Source organism: Polypterus senegalus, chromosome 3 (genome assembly GCF_016835505.1).
Source record: "Polypterus senegalus isolate Bchr_013 chromosome 3, ASM1683550v1, whole genome shotgun sequence".
Taxonomy (NCBI): Eukaryota; Metazoa; Chordata; class Cladistia; order Polypteriformes; family Polypteridae; genus Polypterus; species Polypterus senegalus.
Genome location: NC_053156.1, coordinates 292505492 through 292523642, shown reverse-complemented (window position 1 = coordinate 292523642; position 18151 = coordinate 292505492). Strand labels below are relative to the sequence as shown.

General features: G+C 45.0%; 1 protein-coding gene and 1 pseudogene across 1 annotated transcript; one reads left to right on the top strand and one right to left on the bottom strand.

Annotated features, from left to right (window-relative positions):
- Positions 1-4518: 4518 nt before the first annotated feature.
- Positions 4519-5704, bottom strand: LOC120526716 (serine/threonine-protein kinase pim-2-like). Its single transcript, XM_039749872.1, has 5 exons — positions 5663-5704; positions 5095-5473; positions 4835-5011; positions 4668-4754; positions 4519-4583 (listed from the first exon to the last, which is right to left on the bottom strand). The coding sequence occupies exons 1-5, from the start codon at positions 5702-5704 to the stop codon at positions 4519-4521; spliced, it is 750 nt and encodes a 249-aa protein (XP_039605806.1).
- Positions 5705-7534: 1830 nt separating this feature from the next.
- On the top strand, positions 7535-10516 carry LOC120526715 (annotated as a pseudogene).
- Positions 10517-18151: the final 7635 nt, after the last annotated feature.

Here is an 18151-nt window from a genome sequence, read left to right as displayed (position 1 = left end):
CAGGAAGCAAGGAGAGGAAAGCCGGTGCAAGAGTGAGTGAACGAGCGGGCGCAGGCTCGAGGGCAGCTGAGCAGTAAAGCCTGGGTGTTTGGCTGGTACCCAAGGAGCAGTCGATTGTGGTCGCTCCCGCTGGGCATTTTATGAAGAGTGGGAGTGACCGGAAGAAGGATGGCTCACTGCATCAGGCGGCGGGAATCGGGACTTGGGACGTGAAAGCCCCTGCATGAGCGCCCTGGTCATTGGGGACCCCAAGTTGCGGTTTAGTGAAGCCTACCAGAGCCAGGGATCGGTGAGGCGAACGGACCAGCAGAAGAAGGCAGAGAGAAGGTCGGCTGCAGGTAGGGTGACCCCCTGGTGCATAGCCTGAACGGGAGAGGCAGGGGTCACCAGTAGAAGAAAGGCTTTGTGTTTTTTTAAAGGAACAGCTTCCAGCCGTTGTTTTAACCTCATTGATTTATTGTTTTTTTAACCTACACCTATCACTCATTTTTATGGAAGCCCCCTACTCACTTTGCTCGCCCACCCCCGGGTTTGGTTTACCGGATATACAATTTAAAGAGATTGTTATTTTCATGAGAATTGCTACATATGCTTTGGTAAAAACAATACTTGTTCTTTATTTCCGGCCCCGGGCATGGTTACACCATTCTTGCAGGACGTATAACGCTGCTCGTGTTGTGATGGCTGAACAAGGAGATGTCGTCGGATCATCTGCTGTCTGGGCGTTCTTTTTGTCGAGCTGCACGTCGATCATTCAAAAGCCTGTACAGCAGCTGTCCTTTTGCCACTTCACGTCTCTGCCACTCGCATTGTGAAAGGTTTGGTCAGGGTGGGCCTGAACGCACGCTAAGGAAAAGTAGTCGGATCATCTGCTGGCTTCCTGCTGCTGCTGGCGAGCTGCGTGTTCTGCTTATCGCTTGTCATTGTTTTTAGAGCTGGGAGCACATGATGTCTGTCTGTCAAAGGCATTCCAACAGCTGCTAGGTTAGATGTCCTTGAACTTGCTTTAAATGTGGCCTCACTGCCTGGTCTCGCGCGGACGTCAAAATGTCTTCCGAGAAGATCACGTCTCGTCTCCCTAGTCTCCCTCCCAGGATTTTTTTTTTTATAATAGAGATTTATTTTAAGATTTTTAAAGCACTGCACTATTTATTTGAACGCTGTTTTGTTTTGTTGGTTTTAATAAAAGCACCTTTCGCACTTTTTGCACCATCCTCTTGCTTCATTGTTGTGCCTCACTGCCTAGCTCATCGGTGACATTACCGACGGTGTCAGGTTCAGAGCTCCCAGCAGCTGAATGGGAGCATGGAGTGAACCCGCATCGTCGCAAGTGGCAGTGCGCCTCCTCAGGTTGTACATAGTTGGGCTGCTGGTAACTGTATTGAAGACAAACAGGCAATGGCTCTGTAGGTTACTGCCGTCCGTTTTCTCACTTGCATGTGCCAATCAAAGCACCAAGTACTAACATTCTCTGATACGTGAACTTAAAAAAAAAAAAATTAAACAAATAGGAGGGCATCGTTTTTAAAGAACTACAAAACAAAACAAAGCAGACTGGGCTAATTTGTAACAAGTACACGTGACAAAGAGGACTTTATGAACCTACTGTATAAGAGAATGCTGTACCACATTTCTTATATAATTTTTTGCTACCAAGTTATGAAAAATGTGCTGTGACAATTTTCAATAAGGAACACAGAAGGTTCAAAGTAAGGTTGTTCTACTTACTTTTTATTTAATCATGGTGTCGAAGAGTGATGATGTTCTGTATGTTGATTAGCACACACATGTAAGAACTGGACTGGACTCAATTATGACTTATGAACCTGTGGAGTCATTGGCTATTTGTCCTCATCACACTTACTATTACATCATATCTATAACTTTAGGAGGCGCACTGCCATCTAGTGGCTGATTACACACATCATACTTATGGTACGTTTGTTTACCCACAGCTTTAGAAGGCATACAGCCATCTAGTGGCTGCTTCTGTACATTACACTTATTGTGTTCCTCTGTCTACAGTATAGCCATAGGGTATACATTGCCATCTAGTGGCTGCTTATGTACATTACACTTATTGTTTTCCTCTTACCACAGTATAGCCATAAGATATACATTGCCATCTAGTGGCTGTTTATGTACATTACACTTATTGTGTTCCTCTATCCACAGTATAGCCGTAGGGTTTACATTGCTATCTAGTGGCTGCTTACTTACATCATACTTATGGTAGGTTTGTGGCTGTTTATGTACATTACACTTATTGTGTTCCTCTATCTACAGTATAGCCATAGGATATACATTGACATCTAGTGGCTGCTTATGCACATTACACTTATTGTGTTCCTCTATGTACAGTATAGCCGTAGGATATACATTGACATCTAGTGGCTTCTTACTCACACTACACTTATTATAGGCTCTTCTACCCATGGATTTTGAAAAATTCACTGCCACCTAGTGGCTGTTTATGTGCATAACATTTATTGTGAATTCCCCAATTTATAGCCGGGGTATATACACTCCGCGGACACTTAATTAGGTACACCTGCTTGTTAACACAAATATCTAACCAGCCAAGCACATGGTAACAACTCAATGCATTTTGGCCTGTAGACGTTGTCAAGAGGAACGTCTGAAGTTCAAACCGAGCATCAGAATGGGGAAGAAATTGGACTGAAGTGACCTTGAATGTGGCATGGTTGTTGCTGCCAGACGGGCTGCTCTGAGTATTTCAGAATCTGCTGGTCTACTGGGATTTTCACACACAACCATCTGTAGGGTTTACAGAGGATGGTCAGAAAAAGGGAAAATATCAGTGAGCAGCAGATCTCTGGGTGAAAATGCCTTGTTGATGCCAGAGGTCAGAGGAGAATGGCCAGACTGGTGTGAGCTAATAGAAAAGCAACAGGAACTCAAATAAGCACTCGTTACAACCGAGGTGTGCAGAAGAGCAGCTCTGAATACACAACATGTCAAACCTTGAAGCAGGTGGGCTACAGCAGCAGGAGATCCCACCGGATGACACTCCTGTCAGCTATAAAAAGGCAGCTGAGGCTACAATTCACACGGGCACACCAAAATTGGACAATAGAAGTTTGGAAAAACATCACCTGGTCTGACGAGTCTCAATTTGTGCCGCGACATTTGGATGGCAGGCTCAGAATTTGGCGTCAACAACATGAAATCAGGGATCCATCCTGCCTTGTGTCAACGGTTCAGGCTGGCGGTGGTGTGATGGTGTGGCGGATATTTTCTTGGCACACTTTGGCCCCCTTAGTACCAGCTGAGCATCACTTAATTGTCACAGCCTACCTGAGTATTGCTGCTGACCATGCCCATGCCTTTGTGACCACAGTGTCCCCAATCTACTGATGGCTGCTTCCAGCAGGATAACCCGCCATGACACAAAGATCAGATCATCTCAAACATGACAAGGAGTTCACTGGACTCAAATGGCCTCCACAGTCACCAGATCTCAATCCAGTAGAGCACCTTTGGGATGTGGTGGAATGGGAGACTCACATCATGGATGTGCAGACAACAAATATGCAGCAAGTGTGTGATGGCATCATGTCAATATAGACCAGATTTGGAGGAATTTTTCCAGCATCATGTTAAATTGATACCATGCATAATTATGGCAGATCTGAAGGCATAGGGGGGGTCCAACCCGGTACTAGTAAGGTGTACCTAATAAAGTGGCCAGCGAGTATATACAGTACAGTACATATAGAATAACGTACCCCGTGGTCTTTGAGATTGCGCTTTGGCTGGTTGGAAACTTTGTGCGCAGAGTTCACGATATCCTTCATTACCTGCAGTGCACTCCTGCTGCCTGATGGGATTTGTAGTCCCAGTATCCGTGCTGAACTGTGCAGCCAACAAATCTGCAGCAACTGTGTGATGCTGTCATGTCAATTATGGACCAAAGTCCCTGAGGAAAGTTTCCAGCATGTTGTTGAATCAAAGCCATGAAGAAGTACAGCAAAGGGGGGTCCAACTCGGGACTAGCAAGGTGTACCTAATAAAGTGGCCGCTGAGTGTGTATAATAATTACTGCTTTGTGAAGCTCCTTGCCGAGGTTTCCTGTGCTCCCTGACCTCCCCCATGATGCACGAGAAGTGCGGCTTACAACCTTTTGCGGGGCTAACAATGTTGTATTTTGTTACAGACTACGAAGGGGAAAGGAGCTTCGCCCAGAGCTCATGCCCGTTTACGTAATGCTCAATGACCCTCATGAAATAAGAAGCATGAATGGAGAAGACAGATATCTGAGCAGCAGGATGGATATGTCAAGATTGGAACAACTGCTCCTCAACTCATTCACATCTGACTTGACGTGAACTGGCAATGCGCAGGCCATACCTTGTGTCTTCCAGCTGCTTCCCCATGAAGGCGCCTCAAGCTGTCACAGTCTTGAGAGCTGCTCACCACAGACAGCCAACAATCTTCTCATCCGTGGTCACCTTGGACCAGATGACCATTACTGAAACATCCCATAATTAGCCAGTCTCAAGCTCCCTCACAAAAGCGCTGCAACTTCCTGAAGATCACCGGAGCCAGCAAGGACTTCCTCTCTGAAAGACATGAAGGATACACATGAGGGTCACCTCGGTGTACTAGTCACCTCATCAGGCTACCAGATCCGGGTGCACTCGTACTCATCCAGGGGTGACTGAAGATCTCCTCCAAGGTTGGCCTTCTGTCGGCGGACGGCGACAGGCAATGCTCAATCAGGATTTTGCAGTCTGAGGAGCAGAAAATGGTGAGAATGAGCAGGTGGGTGCCGGTTTATTAAGAGAGAGAACGCTAGATGGCGCCCTCGTACCTCGTGAAATGAAGCGCTTGTACTGGAAAATGCCCTGAAGGATTTCCTTCTTGGAAACAAAGGGTTTTTCCCCACAAAGCATGTTAAAAAGCAGCAGGCCCAGGGACCACGATGTTGCCGGCACAGCCTTGTAGCACTTCTTCCGGAAGACCTCCGGGGGGAAGTTCTGGACAGTGCCTGTGAAGGTGTGGACACATGTGCCAATCAGGGTCCGTTGCGTCAGCACGGTGAGCATCGTCACGTGACGGCCAAGGACTTACCCCTCAGCTTCTTGTAGGCCTCATCTTGCAGGATGAACCCGCAGCCGAAGTCGATGAGCTTGATTTGCTTGCTCTTCCGCTGTATCAGGATGTTCTCTGCTTTCAGATCGTTGTGGAAGACACCCCTGGATTGGCAGTGCCACATGACTTCCACCACCTGGCGGAAGATCCGCCGGGCTTTGGATTCGTTCAGGCCCCCGGGTTTTGATTTGATGTACACTTGCAGGTCCGTACAGTACAGGGGGCGCTCTAGGACTAGGATTACTACAGAGGGTCCCACAAACCAGTCTAGCAGCTGGATTATACCCGGGCAAGTGGGAGCCCTGCAGACGCGCCGCATTAGCTCCACTTCAAGGGGTACGGGTTCTGTGTCTTTCTCCTGTAGAAAGAGAAATAATGGTAAACACAACGCATAAAAAGAACAGCTGATACTGAGATTAGACCCTTTATTAGTTCAATTTAGGTCTGCGAGGGTAGATGGGCACCAAAGTCCAATTACCGCTCATAGTGTTACGTTTGCCACCCTAAAAACACGCTAAAACATTGCAATTTCATGTAAATATCAAACCTTCAACATGAATCCAGTAGGAAAAGTGTGTCCAGTGTCCATTGCTGTGCTTGATGCACATTGAGTACACGTCCTTCGTGTGACACGTTTTGAGCCTGATGTCACACTCAGGACAGTCACAGTGTGTTTCTTGGTGCACTTTACCTATAATGTGTTTTTTTTTCCCTATTGCTTGCGTATAGAAGAGAGGGGCCGACCCACACGATCGATGTGCCCCTTTGTGTTATTGTGGGTTACCAGAGAGTAAGGCTTACTGACTCCCATATTTCTGTTGACAAGTGTGACAGTTGCTGCATTGTGGACAGAGCTTAGGGGTGTGAAAGAAATAACAAGACAAGCACAACACTTCGACCTTTCCCGGCCGATATCGGTATACAGAGGAACCCCGGGTCACGACCGTAATTCGTTCCAAAACTCCGGTCGCAACCCGATTTGGTCGTGACCCGAAGTAATTTCACCCATAGGATTGTATGTAAATACAATTAATCTGTTCTGGACCGTACAAGCTGTATGTAAATATATATATATTTTTAAAGATTTTTAAGCACAAAAATAGTTAATAATCCCATAGAATGCACAGCGTAATAGTAAACTAAATGTAAAAACATTGAATAACGCTGAGAAAACCTGGAACTACAGAGAAAACTAACACTGCAGGAGTTCACGCTACAGCCTTACGAACCGCTCGCTGTAAACACTTTTTTTAATGAGTTTTAAGCACATGGAAAAAAATGAACATTTGAAAATTCTGTAATTTATACAAAAACTAACCATAAACAACCAAGAAAAGTAACCTTGCATGAGTCGAGTTCTGGCATGAAGGAAGTGAGCAGGAACTGGAGGAAAACAAGCCAGTGCATTCTTTAACTGCCTGCTCGCGCTCTTTCTCTCTCTCACACTCTCTCTCTCTCTCTCTCTCTCTCTCTCGCTCGCTCTTTCTCTCTCTATTTCTCGCTCGCTCTTTCTCTCTCTCTCTCTATTTCTCGCTCGCTCTTCCTCTCTCTCTCTCTCTCTCGCTCGCTCGTTCGCTCTCTCTATCTCGCTCACTCGCTGCACAGGGAATGTACAGGGAGAGACTGAACACGTGTGGAAATCATTGGCGCGTACGAACCGGAAGGGAAACTTTCGTGTCCGTCACCCAAGCGTGTGGTCGTGAACAGATGCAAAAGTTTGGTGAACTATTTGGTCGTAACCCAATTTGTACGTGTTCAGAGATGATCGTGACCCGAGGTTCCACTGAACATCGGTATGTAAGTTGGATGGCAGGTCAACCTCAAACCGTCCTTGGACCTCTTCCTGCGATACTGATGTGATAAATAATATAACTTACACAATCTCAGCACGAAAACCATGAGGGTTCACCGACAAAAGCGCGATAGACATATGCGCCCCGACAAAACCGTGACGGACAATTGAGCGCCGACAAACCCGCTAACTGGTTTTCGACAAATGCGACAAAATCGCGAGAGGCCAAGGGAGTGGGACGCGTACGTACGCATTATGTACACATTATGTGCTAGGTTATAACTGTTATAACTGCTGATGGCATGCCGCCAACAAATAACTCAGTCGAGGGTTGGCATAACGCGTCGTATACAAAGCAGAGTTACCAGCAGCCAGGCAGCCAGGAAGTCTAAATACGCTGAACTATCAAGACATCTTGCTGCAATTCTTCCTACATATGCAGGGCGTGATCTTAAGGACTATCTGCGTGCTGTGTCTCATAATATTGATTTCTAAAATAAACATTATTATATATGCTTTAAACTAGTAATTCATATTTAATAAAACTTTCGCGATTTTGTCGGCATGATTTTGACGCCGCATTTTACTCGGTGCTATTTTGTCGGCACTCATATGTCTATCGTGCAAATGTCAGGTCACAGAGAAGGAGACAAGGTGAAAATAACTGTATTAAAATAATCTTATCTCTTGTGGACACAGACAGGTAGACATGTTTAAGCCCCACCACACGTTTATTTACAGTCCTAATATTTACAGTAATAAGTGCACACACAAACCCCCAAGACTCCCCCAGGCCTCACACTCAAATGCCTCGCTCTTCAGACCGCCTCCACTCCTCTCCTCCACCAAGCTCTGTCCTTCTCTTCACCCGACTCCAGCCTTGAACGAAGGGAGGCGGCCCCTTTTATAATCACCCGGATGTGCTCCAGGTGCTTCCCGGCAGTCTTCCACCGGCACTCCCCAGTGTGGCGGAAGTGCCAGCTGCGTACCCGGAAGCGCTCCGGGTGTCCCTGATCCTCTTCCCCCCAGCACTTCCGGGAGTGGCGGAAGTGCTGAGATCCAGGGCTGTGTAGGCATTGGGGCGCCCCCTGGCGGTGACCACGGGCCCCTACAGTGGTCCCCAAAGCAATCAGGGTGGTCACCCCCTCGTGGTCTGAAGGAGGCGCAAGCCCTTCTCCGGTCCTCCTGGGCGTCCCGGCTGGGTACCACCCCCCCAGCCACGTGCCACACTCTCTATTATAAAAAAAAAAATAAAGCAGCTAAACTGGAAAGAGAGGCACGTGAAAAGGCTGAAAGAGCAGCCAAACGTGCTGCTGAAAAGAACAGTAAGCATGATAAAGAAGAACCGAGAATAAAAGAGTTGACAGATGAAGAAGCAGAGAGGTTACAATCAGAAATTGGAAAGAAGAAGAAAACAGAAAATAGTACTGCTAGCACAGAAGATAGAACCAGTGAAGTTGACAATAAAGGGTCTGAATCAGAAGGTGAGGAAGATGAAAAAGATGAAGAAAAAATGAAACCAAACTCAGTTAACGGTGCTGATTTACCAAATTACGGATGGACGCAAACCCTGTCTGAAGTTGACATCGTTATTCCATTTGATGTGCGGTTCAGACTGAGAGGTAAAGACGTGGTGGGGTTGACCTCCAGAGGCGACACTTAAAAGTGGGTTTCAAGGGACACCCTCCAGTCATTGACTGTGACAGGTACAACGATGTGAAAGTAGAAGAAAGCTCATGGCTTATTGAAGATGGCAAGGCTATTACAATACAGGGTGGTCCAGATCTAATTATGCAGATTCAGATCGTCTGGATGACATTGATTTATGCGGGGCGAAGTTCGGCGTGAAGATGATTCTTCATGTCGTCAGTTCGCACACTTCTCGATGGTCTGGGATTTTTCGGGTGATTTTCTATGTAAAAAACTTAATAAGTTACAGCGTTTTTGTCACCGATTCTGTTCCTGACTTTTATGGACAGAATTTCTAGGCGCAGCCAGGGTGTTGAGGGGGTCCAGTTTGGTGGACTCAGGATTGGGTCACTGCTTTTTGCAGATGATGTTGTCCTGTTTGCTTCATCAGGCCGTGATCTTCAGCTCTCTCTGGATCGGTTCGCAGCTGAGTGTGAAGCGGCTGGGATGAGAATCAGCACCTCCAAATCCGAGACCCTGGTCCTCAGTCGAAAAAAGGGTGGAGTGCCCTCTTAGGATTGGGGGCGAGATCCTGCCCCAAGTGGAGGAGTTCAAGTATCTCGGGGTCTTGTTCACGAGTGAGGGAAGAATGGAGCGTGAGATCGACAGGCGGATCGGTGCGGCGTCCACAGTGATGCGGGCTCTGCATCGGTCTGTCGTGGTGAAAAAGTAGCTGAGCCGTAAGGCAAAGCTCTAAATTTACCAGTCGATCTACGCTCCTACCCTCACCTATGGTCATGAGCTATGAGTAGTGACCTAAAGAACGAGATCGCGAATACAAGCGGCTGAAATGCGTTTCCTCCGCAGGGTGTCTGGGCTTTCCCTTAAGGATAGGGTGAGGAGCTCAGTCATCCGGGAGGGGCTCAGAGTAGAGCCGCTGCTCCTCCACATCGAGAAGAGTCAGATGAGGTGGCTTGGGCATTTGATCAGGACGCCTCCTGGACGCCTCCCTGGTGAGGTGTTCTGGGTACGTCCAACTGGGAGGAGGCCCCGGGGAAGACCCAGGACACGCTGGAGGGACTATGTCTCCTGGCTGGCCTGGGAACGCCTTGGGATTCTCCGAGAAGAGCTGGAAGAAGTGGCCGGGAAGAGGGAAGTCTGGGCCTCTCTGCTTAAGCTGCTGCCCCTACGACCCGACCTCGGATAAGCGGAAGAGGATGGATGGATGGATTGATTCAGAAGGTGAGGAAGATTAAAAAGATAAAGGAAAAATGAAACCAAACTCAGTTAACGATGCTGGTTTACCAAATTACAGATGGACTCAAACCCTTTCTGAAGTTGACATTGTTATTCCGTTTGATGAGCGGTTCAGACTGAGAGGTAAAGACGTGGTGGGGTTGACCTCCAGAGGCGAAACTTAAAAGTGGGTTTAAAGGGACACCCTCCAGTAATTGACTGTGACAGGTACAACGATGTGAAAGTAGAAGAAAGCTCATGGCTTATTGAAGATGGCAAGGTTTTTACAATACAGGGTGGTCCAGATCTAATTATGCAGATTCAGATCGTCAGGATGACTTTGATTTTATGTGGGGACGATTCCAGTTTGGCGCGAAGACGATTCTTCATGTCGTCCGTTCGCACACTTCTCGATGGTCCGGGATTTTTTGGGTGATTTTTTTATGGAATAAACTTAATGAAAATTGCATAATCAGATCTGGACCACCCTATACATTTAGAAAAGATAAATAAAACGGAATGGTGGAGTAAGCTGGTAGCCACTGACCCTGAGCTGAACACCAAAAAGATTTGTCCAGAAAATTCTGTTATCTGATTTGGATGGAGAAACCTGAAGCATGGTAGAAAAAAATGATATATGATCAGAGGCAGAAATCTATGGGTTTACGCACTTCAGATGAACATATAAAACAAGATATTGTTAAAAAGTTTATGGAACAACATCCAGAAATGGATTTTTTCTAAATCAAAGTTCAGCTAAAATAGAAACTACCAACCATTTTGAAGGTGTGGCAACAGTCAAGTAATGAAAGTGAAAATGGTTTATATGTCATCGTTTTGATCTGGAGGGAATGTGTGACATTTTATATCGGTTATCTGCAGATCAAATGATTTTGCCTGTTTGTGACTGTTACGAAGTTCATTTTTATTCTGGTCTTATTTTGAGCGCTGCCATGCCCTGTACACATCTCGTAAGTATCAACTGCACGATGGGTAGAAACCTAGTAGAATGAACACTGCCCCAGTTTAACTCTCTGAAGTGCTGTTACCAATGTTGACCAAGCCAATACATTTTGTCATCTTTACTTTGTTATATATGATATTCCCAAAATCTATCATTTTGTTAAAAGTTAATTAAAGTTAAAAATAAATAAATAAATATTGGGAAGAGATGAGACTTTTTGTCCTGTGATGAGACGTGATCTTTTGAAGAGAAACAGACAGGCAGACACTTTCACGTCCTGCGAGATGGTCAAGTCACGCGCTACTTACAACCATTTTCAAACAAGACCACGGGCATCTAACCTCTCAGTTGCTGGAATGCTTTTGGCAGACACACTTCCTGTGCTCTCATCTCTTAAAAATTCAGGGCCGGAAAAAGACAAAGTAGAACATCGTAAAAGAATTAAAAAACGATGGCGTGATACCCATACAGAGCAGGTTAGAGATAATGGAAGTAGGAAAATTCAGAAGTATCAAAAAATGAGAGTAACAATCACATTAACGCAAAGAAACAGAAAATATTACTCGTGAAATAACAGAACAGTGAAAACAAATCGAATAGTGTTTGAGGATGACTGGGGGAGACAAAAGGACAGCTGCTGTACAGGCTTTTAAATGTTCAAAGCCCCGGGCGAGATGCAGATCATGCGGCACAGCAGCAGCAGCAGCAAGCAAGCAGCTGATGGAGCAAAGAGGAGGTAAAAAAAAAACCTATTTGTTTTCCATTGTATCACCGCTTAAGAGGGGGTTTCAGAGGAGCGTCCTGATCTTTTTAGCGTGCGTTTAGCCCCCCACTTCATAGCGAGACAGGGGGTTGGTGAGCAAAGTGAGCAGGGGGCGCATCACCCAAGTATACAAATAAAAAAAGAATACAAACATAAATGGCAACAACCGAATTCGTGAACGCACCTCCCTCCCCCACATCCCCACAAATCTTCTTCTTTAAAATTCTGCTTATGGTTTATAAAGCCTTAAATAATCTGCTCCATCTTATATATCGGAGTGTCTGACACCTTATACTCCAAATCGTAACCTCCGATCCTCAAATGAGTGTCTCCTTAGAAATCCAAAAGCTAAACTTAAAAGAAATGGTGAGGCGGGCGGCCTTCTGCTGCTATGCACCTCAAATCTGGAACAGCCTGCCAATAGGAATTCACCAGGCTGATATGGTTGAGCACTTTAATAAACTGCTGAAAACACACTACTTTAACATGGCCTTTTTATAACTTAATTCAACTTAATCCTGATATTCTGTATGTTCAATTCATCATAATAACTATTCATGGTGGCTCTAAAATCCGTACTGACCTCTACTCTCTCTTCTGTTTCTTTTTCCGGTTTCTTTGTGGTGATGACCTGCGCCACCTCCACCTACTCAAAGCTTCATGATGCTCCAACAATGATGGATGGATCAAAAACCAGAAGTCTACGTGACCATCATCATCAAGTCCTTCCGTGAGAACCCTAAATCCAAAGAGGACTGTTTGATTTATGTGAGGTAGAATGCCCAGAGGGGACTGGGTGGTCTCATGGTCTGGAATCCCTACAGATTTTATTTTTTTCTCCAGCCGTCTGGAGTTTTTTTTGTTTTTTCTGTCCACCCTGGCCATCGGACCTTACTCTTATTCTATGTTAACTAATGTTGACTTATTTTATTTTTCTTACTGTGTCTTTTATTTTTCTATTCTTCATTATGTAAAGCACTTTGAGCTACTTTTTGTATGAAAATGCGCTATAGAAATAAATGTTGATGTTGTTCTTCTTCTTGTCTTCTTGCGGCTGTTCCCGTGAGGGGTCACTACATGGGATCATCTTGTTCCATCTCTTCCTGTTCTCCTCATCTTATTATGTTACACCCATCACCTGCATGTCCTCTCTCACCACATCCATAAACCTTCCTCTTCTCCTCTTACCTGGCAGCTCTATCCTTAGCACCCTTCTCCCAGTATACCCAGCATCTCTCCTTTGCACAACCAACACAGTCTCGCTTCTCTGACTTTGTCTCCCAACCATACCACCTGAGCTGACCCTCTAATGTCCTCATTTCTAATCCTGTCCATCCTCATCACACCCAATGCAAATCTTAGCATCTTTAACTCTGCCACCTCCAGCTCTGTCTCCTGTGCCACCGTTTCCAGCCCATATAACACAGCTGGTCATACAGTATGTAAATACCTTAAAAGAAAAAAAAAGACACCCTTCGCCCCAGACAAAAACCAAAATCCAGGCAGTTTCCAGACATTTATAATAATGTTAGTCCATTTTTCCTTGTTCTCTTTTTCCCCCAGAGTCTCCAAACGCGCTACCCCAGATAAGCAAGGATCACTCTTACCTCACCCACTTTAATTTCTCCTGACTGTTCCATCTATTTATACTTTAGAGTGGGTCGGCTGGCAAAGTCTTCGTGGTGGCCACCTCTGTAAGCAGGCTGGCCGTGGATAGTCAACATTTGTCGTTTTTCAGTGTGGAACACCTTTTCTCTTTTCTTTTTCCTTCTTTTCTTGCCTTTTTTTAATGTATCCTAGTGTTCTTTCTCCGTGAAAACCCTGGGAAACCACAGCAACAGGACATGCCCAAAAGGTCTTCTTTACAACCGTCTGCTCAATGTGCCTGATTTATTTCCCTATAACCCATATATTAAAGGCGCATAGGTAGCCACAGGGTTGACACTGAGGACGGCTAGGAGACAAAAGCAAATCAGGTGGCATTTCTGTAGCAGTGCCACATAAGGTTAGAATGTGGGGGCACCTTGAGCCTAAACCCCATAATCACAAAAGCAGATCATCTCAACTTCTGTCTTAGGAAGACTGACTAGGAATATTCTTAAAGTTGATGATTTACGTATATTCAAAGAGAATTATAAACATATATGAAAATAAGTATTATATCCTAATGCACGCGAGTACATTAAAGGTTAGATCATAAAAACCTGCGTCTGCATATTTTATTATTTTTCTCTTTGTAGCTGCAAACCACCAATATCTTGCTGCTAAGCTTAAAAACTTTAGTCAAGGACAATGTATACTTTGAGAGGGCTAAGCACACCATTGTTTTAGAAATGCAGCTGCTTAACACAAGAATCCCTGAAGCCTACGAAAAATATCGTAATCCCGGCCCACCTTAAATCCCTTTGCACCTCTTTATTAGCGTCTTTTGTTTTGTAAATGTGTTGATCAGAACTCCACTTGGGCAAGAACCTCTCCCAGTTCAAATGTGTTTATCTGCATGTGAAGTGCCTGGAATTGTAGAGGGTAAATAATATATCGTTATTTGGAACACATTTGCGTTCTGTTTCTACAATGATCTGTGTAAATGTAGGATGAAATGCAAGGCAGGAATTGTTGAAAACATAACTAAAAAAGAAACGTTTTTCATATCTTCTTATATAATACGCTACCGTGGCTGTTCGTTTGTCTGTCCAGGATTTTAAATCACCTGTGGCTCACAAACCGTTTCACCTATTGACCTGAAATTTGGTACACATAAACTACGTGACCTGCGGTGGGTTGGCACCCTGCCCAGGATTGGTTCCTGCCTTGTGCCCTGTGTTGGCTGGGATTGGCTCCGGCAGACCCCCGTGACCCTGTATTCGGATTCAGCGGGTTAGAAAATGGATGGATGGATGGATAAACTACGTGACGTCTACTATCCGCTTTCGGGTGATGGTTGTTATTACTCTTTTTATTTTTATTTTATTGTAGAATCAACTCCTACTGAGTCCGGCTGTCTTGCACCACATACTATGGTAGTGTTTGCCACATAGCATCATTTTGAACAGTTAGTTCTCTGACTGTCCTAGGAGCAAACCTAAGGCAGCGTGACAAGGACAGATCTTGTATAGATGGGAGGCTGACTGTATACTGAGATACGAATTCTCTCGTACGTCGCATCTTGACAGGGCTCGATGACATATGACTTAACTCGTTCCTCACTCTCAAAGAGTTAAAGGATTCAGGTTTATGGATGTTTTGGGAATTTGTTTGTTTCAGAATTGCATCTTAGGCAAATTGTTGTCACCCCTATTCAGCTCTGCTTTGTATTATTCTGATATCTTTGTTAGTACTAGGATGTTGAATCGTGTTCGCCATTATGAATGTAATGAGAAGCCAAGCAAAATGACAGCTTTTATTGGCTAACTAAAAAGATTACAATATGCAAGCTGTCGGGGCAACTCAGGCCCTTTCTTCACTCAAGATTTTTGTTAAAGTATTTTTGTAAAGGTTCTTTGCTGGCCAATCTGTGCACAAGCCGAGGTTTACGGTTACCCTCCTCTTGTGAGGCTTTTGAGATATTTTGGGACATTTAAGCGTGTTTTTAACACATTGACTGTTGGACCGTTTATTATCAGGATGCTGCAGTAGAGGTCTATGCATATCGCATAAGGGGCGGAGTGGTGGCTCTGAGGCTAAGGATCTGTGCTGGTATCCTGAAGCTTGCCAGTTCGAATCCCCCTCACTGCCAAAAGACATCCTACTCTGCTGGGCCCTTGAGCAAGGCCCTTAACCTTCAATTGCTCCAGGGGCGCTGTACAATGGCTGACCCTGTGTTCGGACCCCAAGGGGTATGCGAAAACTAACAAATTCCTAATACAAGAAATTGTATAAGGTGAAATAAAGAACAAAAAAATAAATAAAGAGCAAAAATATTGTAACGTATGAGTCACGGTCTTGCACCTCAAACCATGAGGCTGAGTCTCAGTACTTTAGCAAAAAGACTTTTATTCAAATTGAAACAGGAACAGCACAGTTATTTATTGTAACGGGATCTACCGCTCTCATTGTACACAGACACAGCAATCAGGCAGGGTCGTGGCCTGGTTATAAAGCTGGTTTTGCTAAAGTACTGAAACCCAGCCTCATTTTTACAATAGAGTCCTGCTGCAGTCTGGACAGTTTTGGGCCTCAGACAGATTCAGCGACCTGAGACATTCTGAGGCCCATAGGATGACGCCCCTGTTAGCCACATCTCTTTTGACTCCACCCACTTCCCACGCCCCCACCCCCATGTTAGCAGAGGGCTCACTGGGAGTTGGAGTTCGGCACAGCCCTTAGATTTTCATTCAGTCAAACAGTTGAGTACCTGGATTCTACGTTGCAAGGCAGAAGAGCAAAGTTCCATTTTTTGATTGGCTTTTTATAATTTCTTCTTCCTCCCCCTTCCTCTAAAGCATAATATCATTTACTGCGGTTTACTACAGGGTCACGGGGGTCTGCTGGCACCCGGCCCTCAGGTTTGTTTCCTGCCTTGCGCCCTGTGTTGGCTGGGATTGGCTCCAGCAGACCAGTTTTCATACATGGACCCTTCTGATCTCAACTCAATTGTTAAGAATTGCATATTTAAGAATTGATTAACTGAATGGCACGGTGGTGCAGTGGGTAGCGCTGCTGCCTAGCAGTAAGGAGACCTGGATTCACTTCCCGGGTCCTCCCTGTGTGGAGCTTGCATGTTCTCCCCGTAGTTAGGATATAGCAGGATGGATGGATGGATAATATCATTTCATTTTATTATGCTAATGGGCCGTCTGTTCTTATTTTTTTTTTTTCACTTGTCAGATAGACCCTAAAGAAGGAAAGGTCATCTTTCCTGTGTCAAATAGACGCGTTCCTAAAGATACTGGTCAGCTTACTGAACCCTGTCTTATGACAGACGCCAGTATGAAGAACCTGCCATTAGAGCAACACGGCTTTGTCAGCTATTAACCCTAAGTAGCTTGCAAGCAGTTAATGTTTCTTTCACAAACTCTACTTTGTCGGGCTTTCACCTCACCCGTAAGTGCTTCTGGATCACGCTAACGGCCCACCAGAAGTGCGGCTGGGTACAGCGTTAAACAAGCCCACTGCTTTCAATCTGGGAGCCAGAGTAAGGAGGGAGAGGGACGACACTTGCCAGGAGGAGTGGAGGCAGAAGACAAAAAGACTGAGAGGGAAGAAGAAGAAGAAAAGAAAGTGCCGTATTGTTGTATTTGTGCTTCTCACAGCAGGATAACACGTACGTTGTGTGTGTGAACTTGTGTCCGGTGTCTGTCTGTGTCGGGTTTGGGGAGCCGGTGCGCCCCCTGCAGGCCGCATAATGAAGCATGTTGCTCTTCCAAAAATAAAACACTCAAGTTATTTACTGGACTATTAAGGAAAAGCAAGATACATTTAAAACCAGCTCACATACCGTCAGGATCATGTCCAACTTGGGGTGGTTGGGAATGAATTTGATCGCCACCTGAAAGAAAACACAAAGAGCCATTCAGCCACATGCTTGATTTCCTTTGCTACGATGTTACGTCCTCACTTGGTTTTGAGCGCACTTTATTGATAAAGACATCATTGTGAAGTGCAGTCAATGCCTGATGAGGGGTCTGTCGCCTGAAGCGTGTAGACCTACCGGGCAGTTCTCATATTTCTATATCATGACTGATGATGGACCTGCTTTCTATCTGTGCATTGGGATTTTTTCTTTTTCTTCTTCTTCAAAAAAAAAGGTGTGCCAGCACTGAGGGTAGCATATCATCTACAGTGGGATGTAATAGTTTGGGCAACCTTGTTAATAGTCATTATTTTCCTGTATAAATCGTTGGTTTTTACGATAAGAAATGTCAGTTAAATATATCATATAGGAGACACACACAGTGATATTTGAGAAGTGAAATGAAGTTTATTGGATTTACAGAAAGTGTGCAATAATTGTTCAAACAAAATCAGGCAGGTGCATAAATTTGGGCACCACAAAAAAGAAATGAAATCAATATTTAGTAAATCCCCTTTTGCAGAAATTCCAGCCTCTAAACGCTTGCTGTAGGTTCCAATGAGAGTCTGGATTGTGCTTGAAGGTATTTTGGACCATTCCTCTTTACAAAGCATCTCTAGTTCATTCAGGTTTGATGGCTTCCAAGCATGGACAGCTCTCTAACTCACACCACAGATTTTCAATTCTATTCAGGTTTGGTGACTGAGGTGGCCATTCCAGAACGTTCTACTTGTTCCTCTGCATGAATGCCTTAGTGGATTTTGAGCAGTATTTCGGTCGTTGTCTTGTTGAAAGATCCAGCCCGGCGCAGCTTCAGCTTTGTCACTGATTCCTGGACATTGGTCTCCAGAATCTGCTGATACTGAGTGGAATCCATGCGTCCCTCAACTTTGACAAGATTCCCAGTCCCTGCACTGGCCACACCGCCCCACAGCATGATGGAACCACCACCATATTTTACTGTAGGTAGCAGGTGTTTTTCTTGGAATGCTGTGTTCTTTTTCCTCCATGCATAACGCCCTTGTTATGCCCAAATAACTCCATTTTAGTTTCATCAGTCCACAGCACCTTATTCCAAAATGAAGCTGGCTTGTCCAAATGTGCTTGAGCAGACCTCAAGCGCATCTGTTTGTGCTTCCT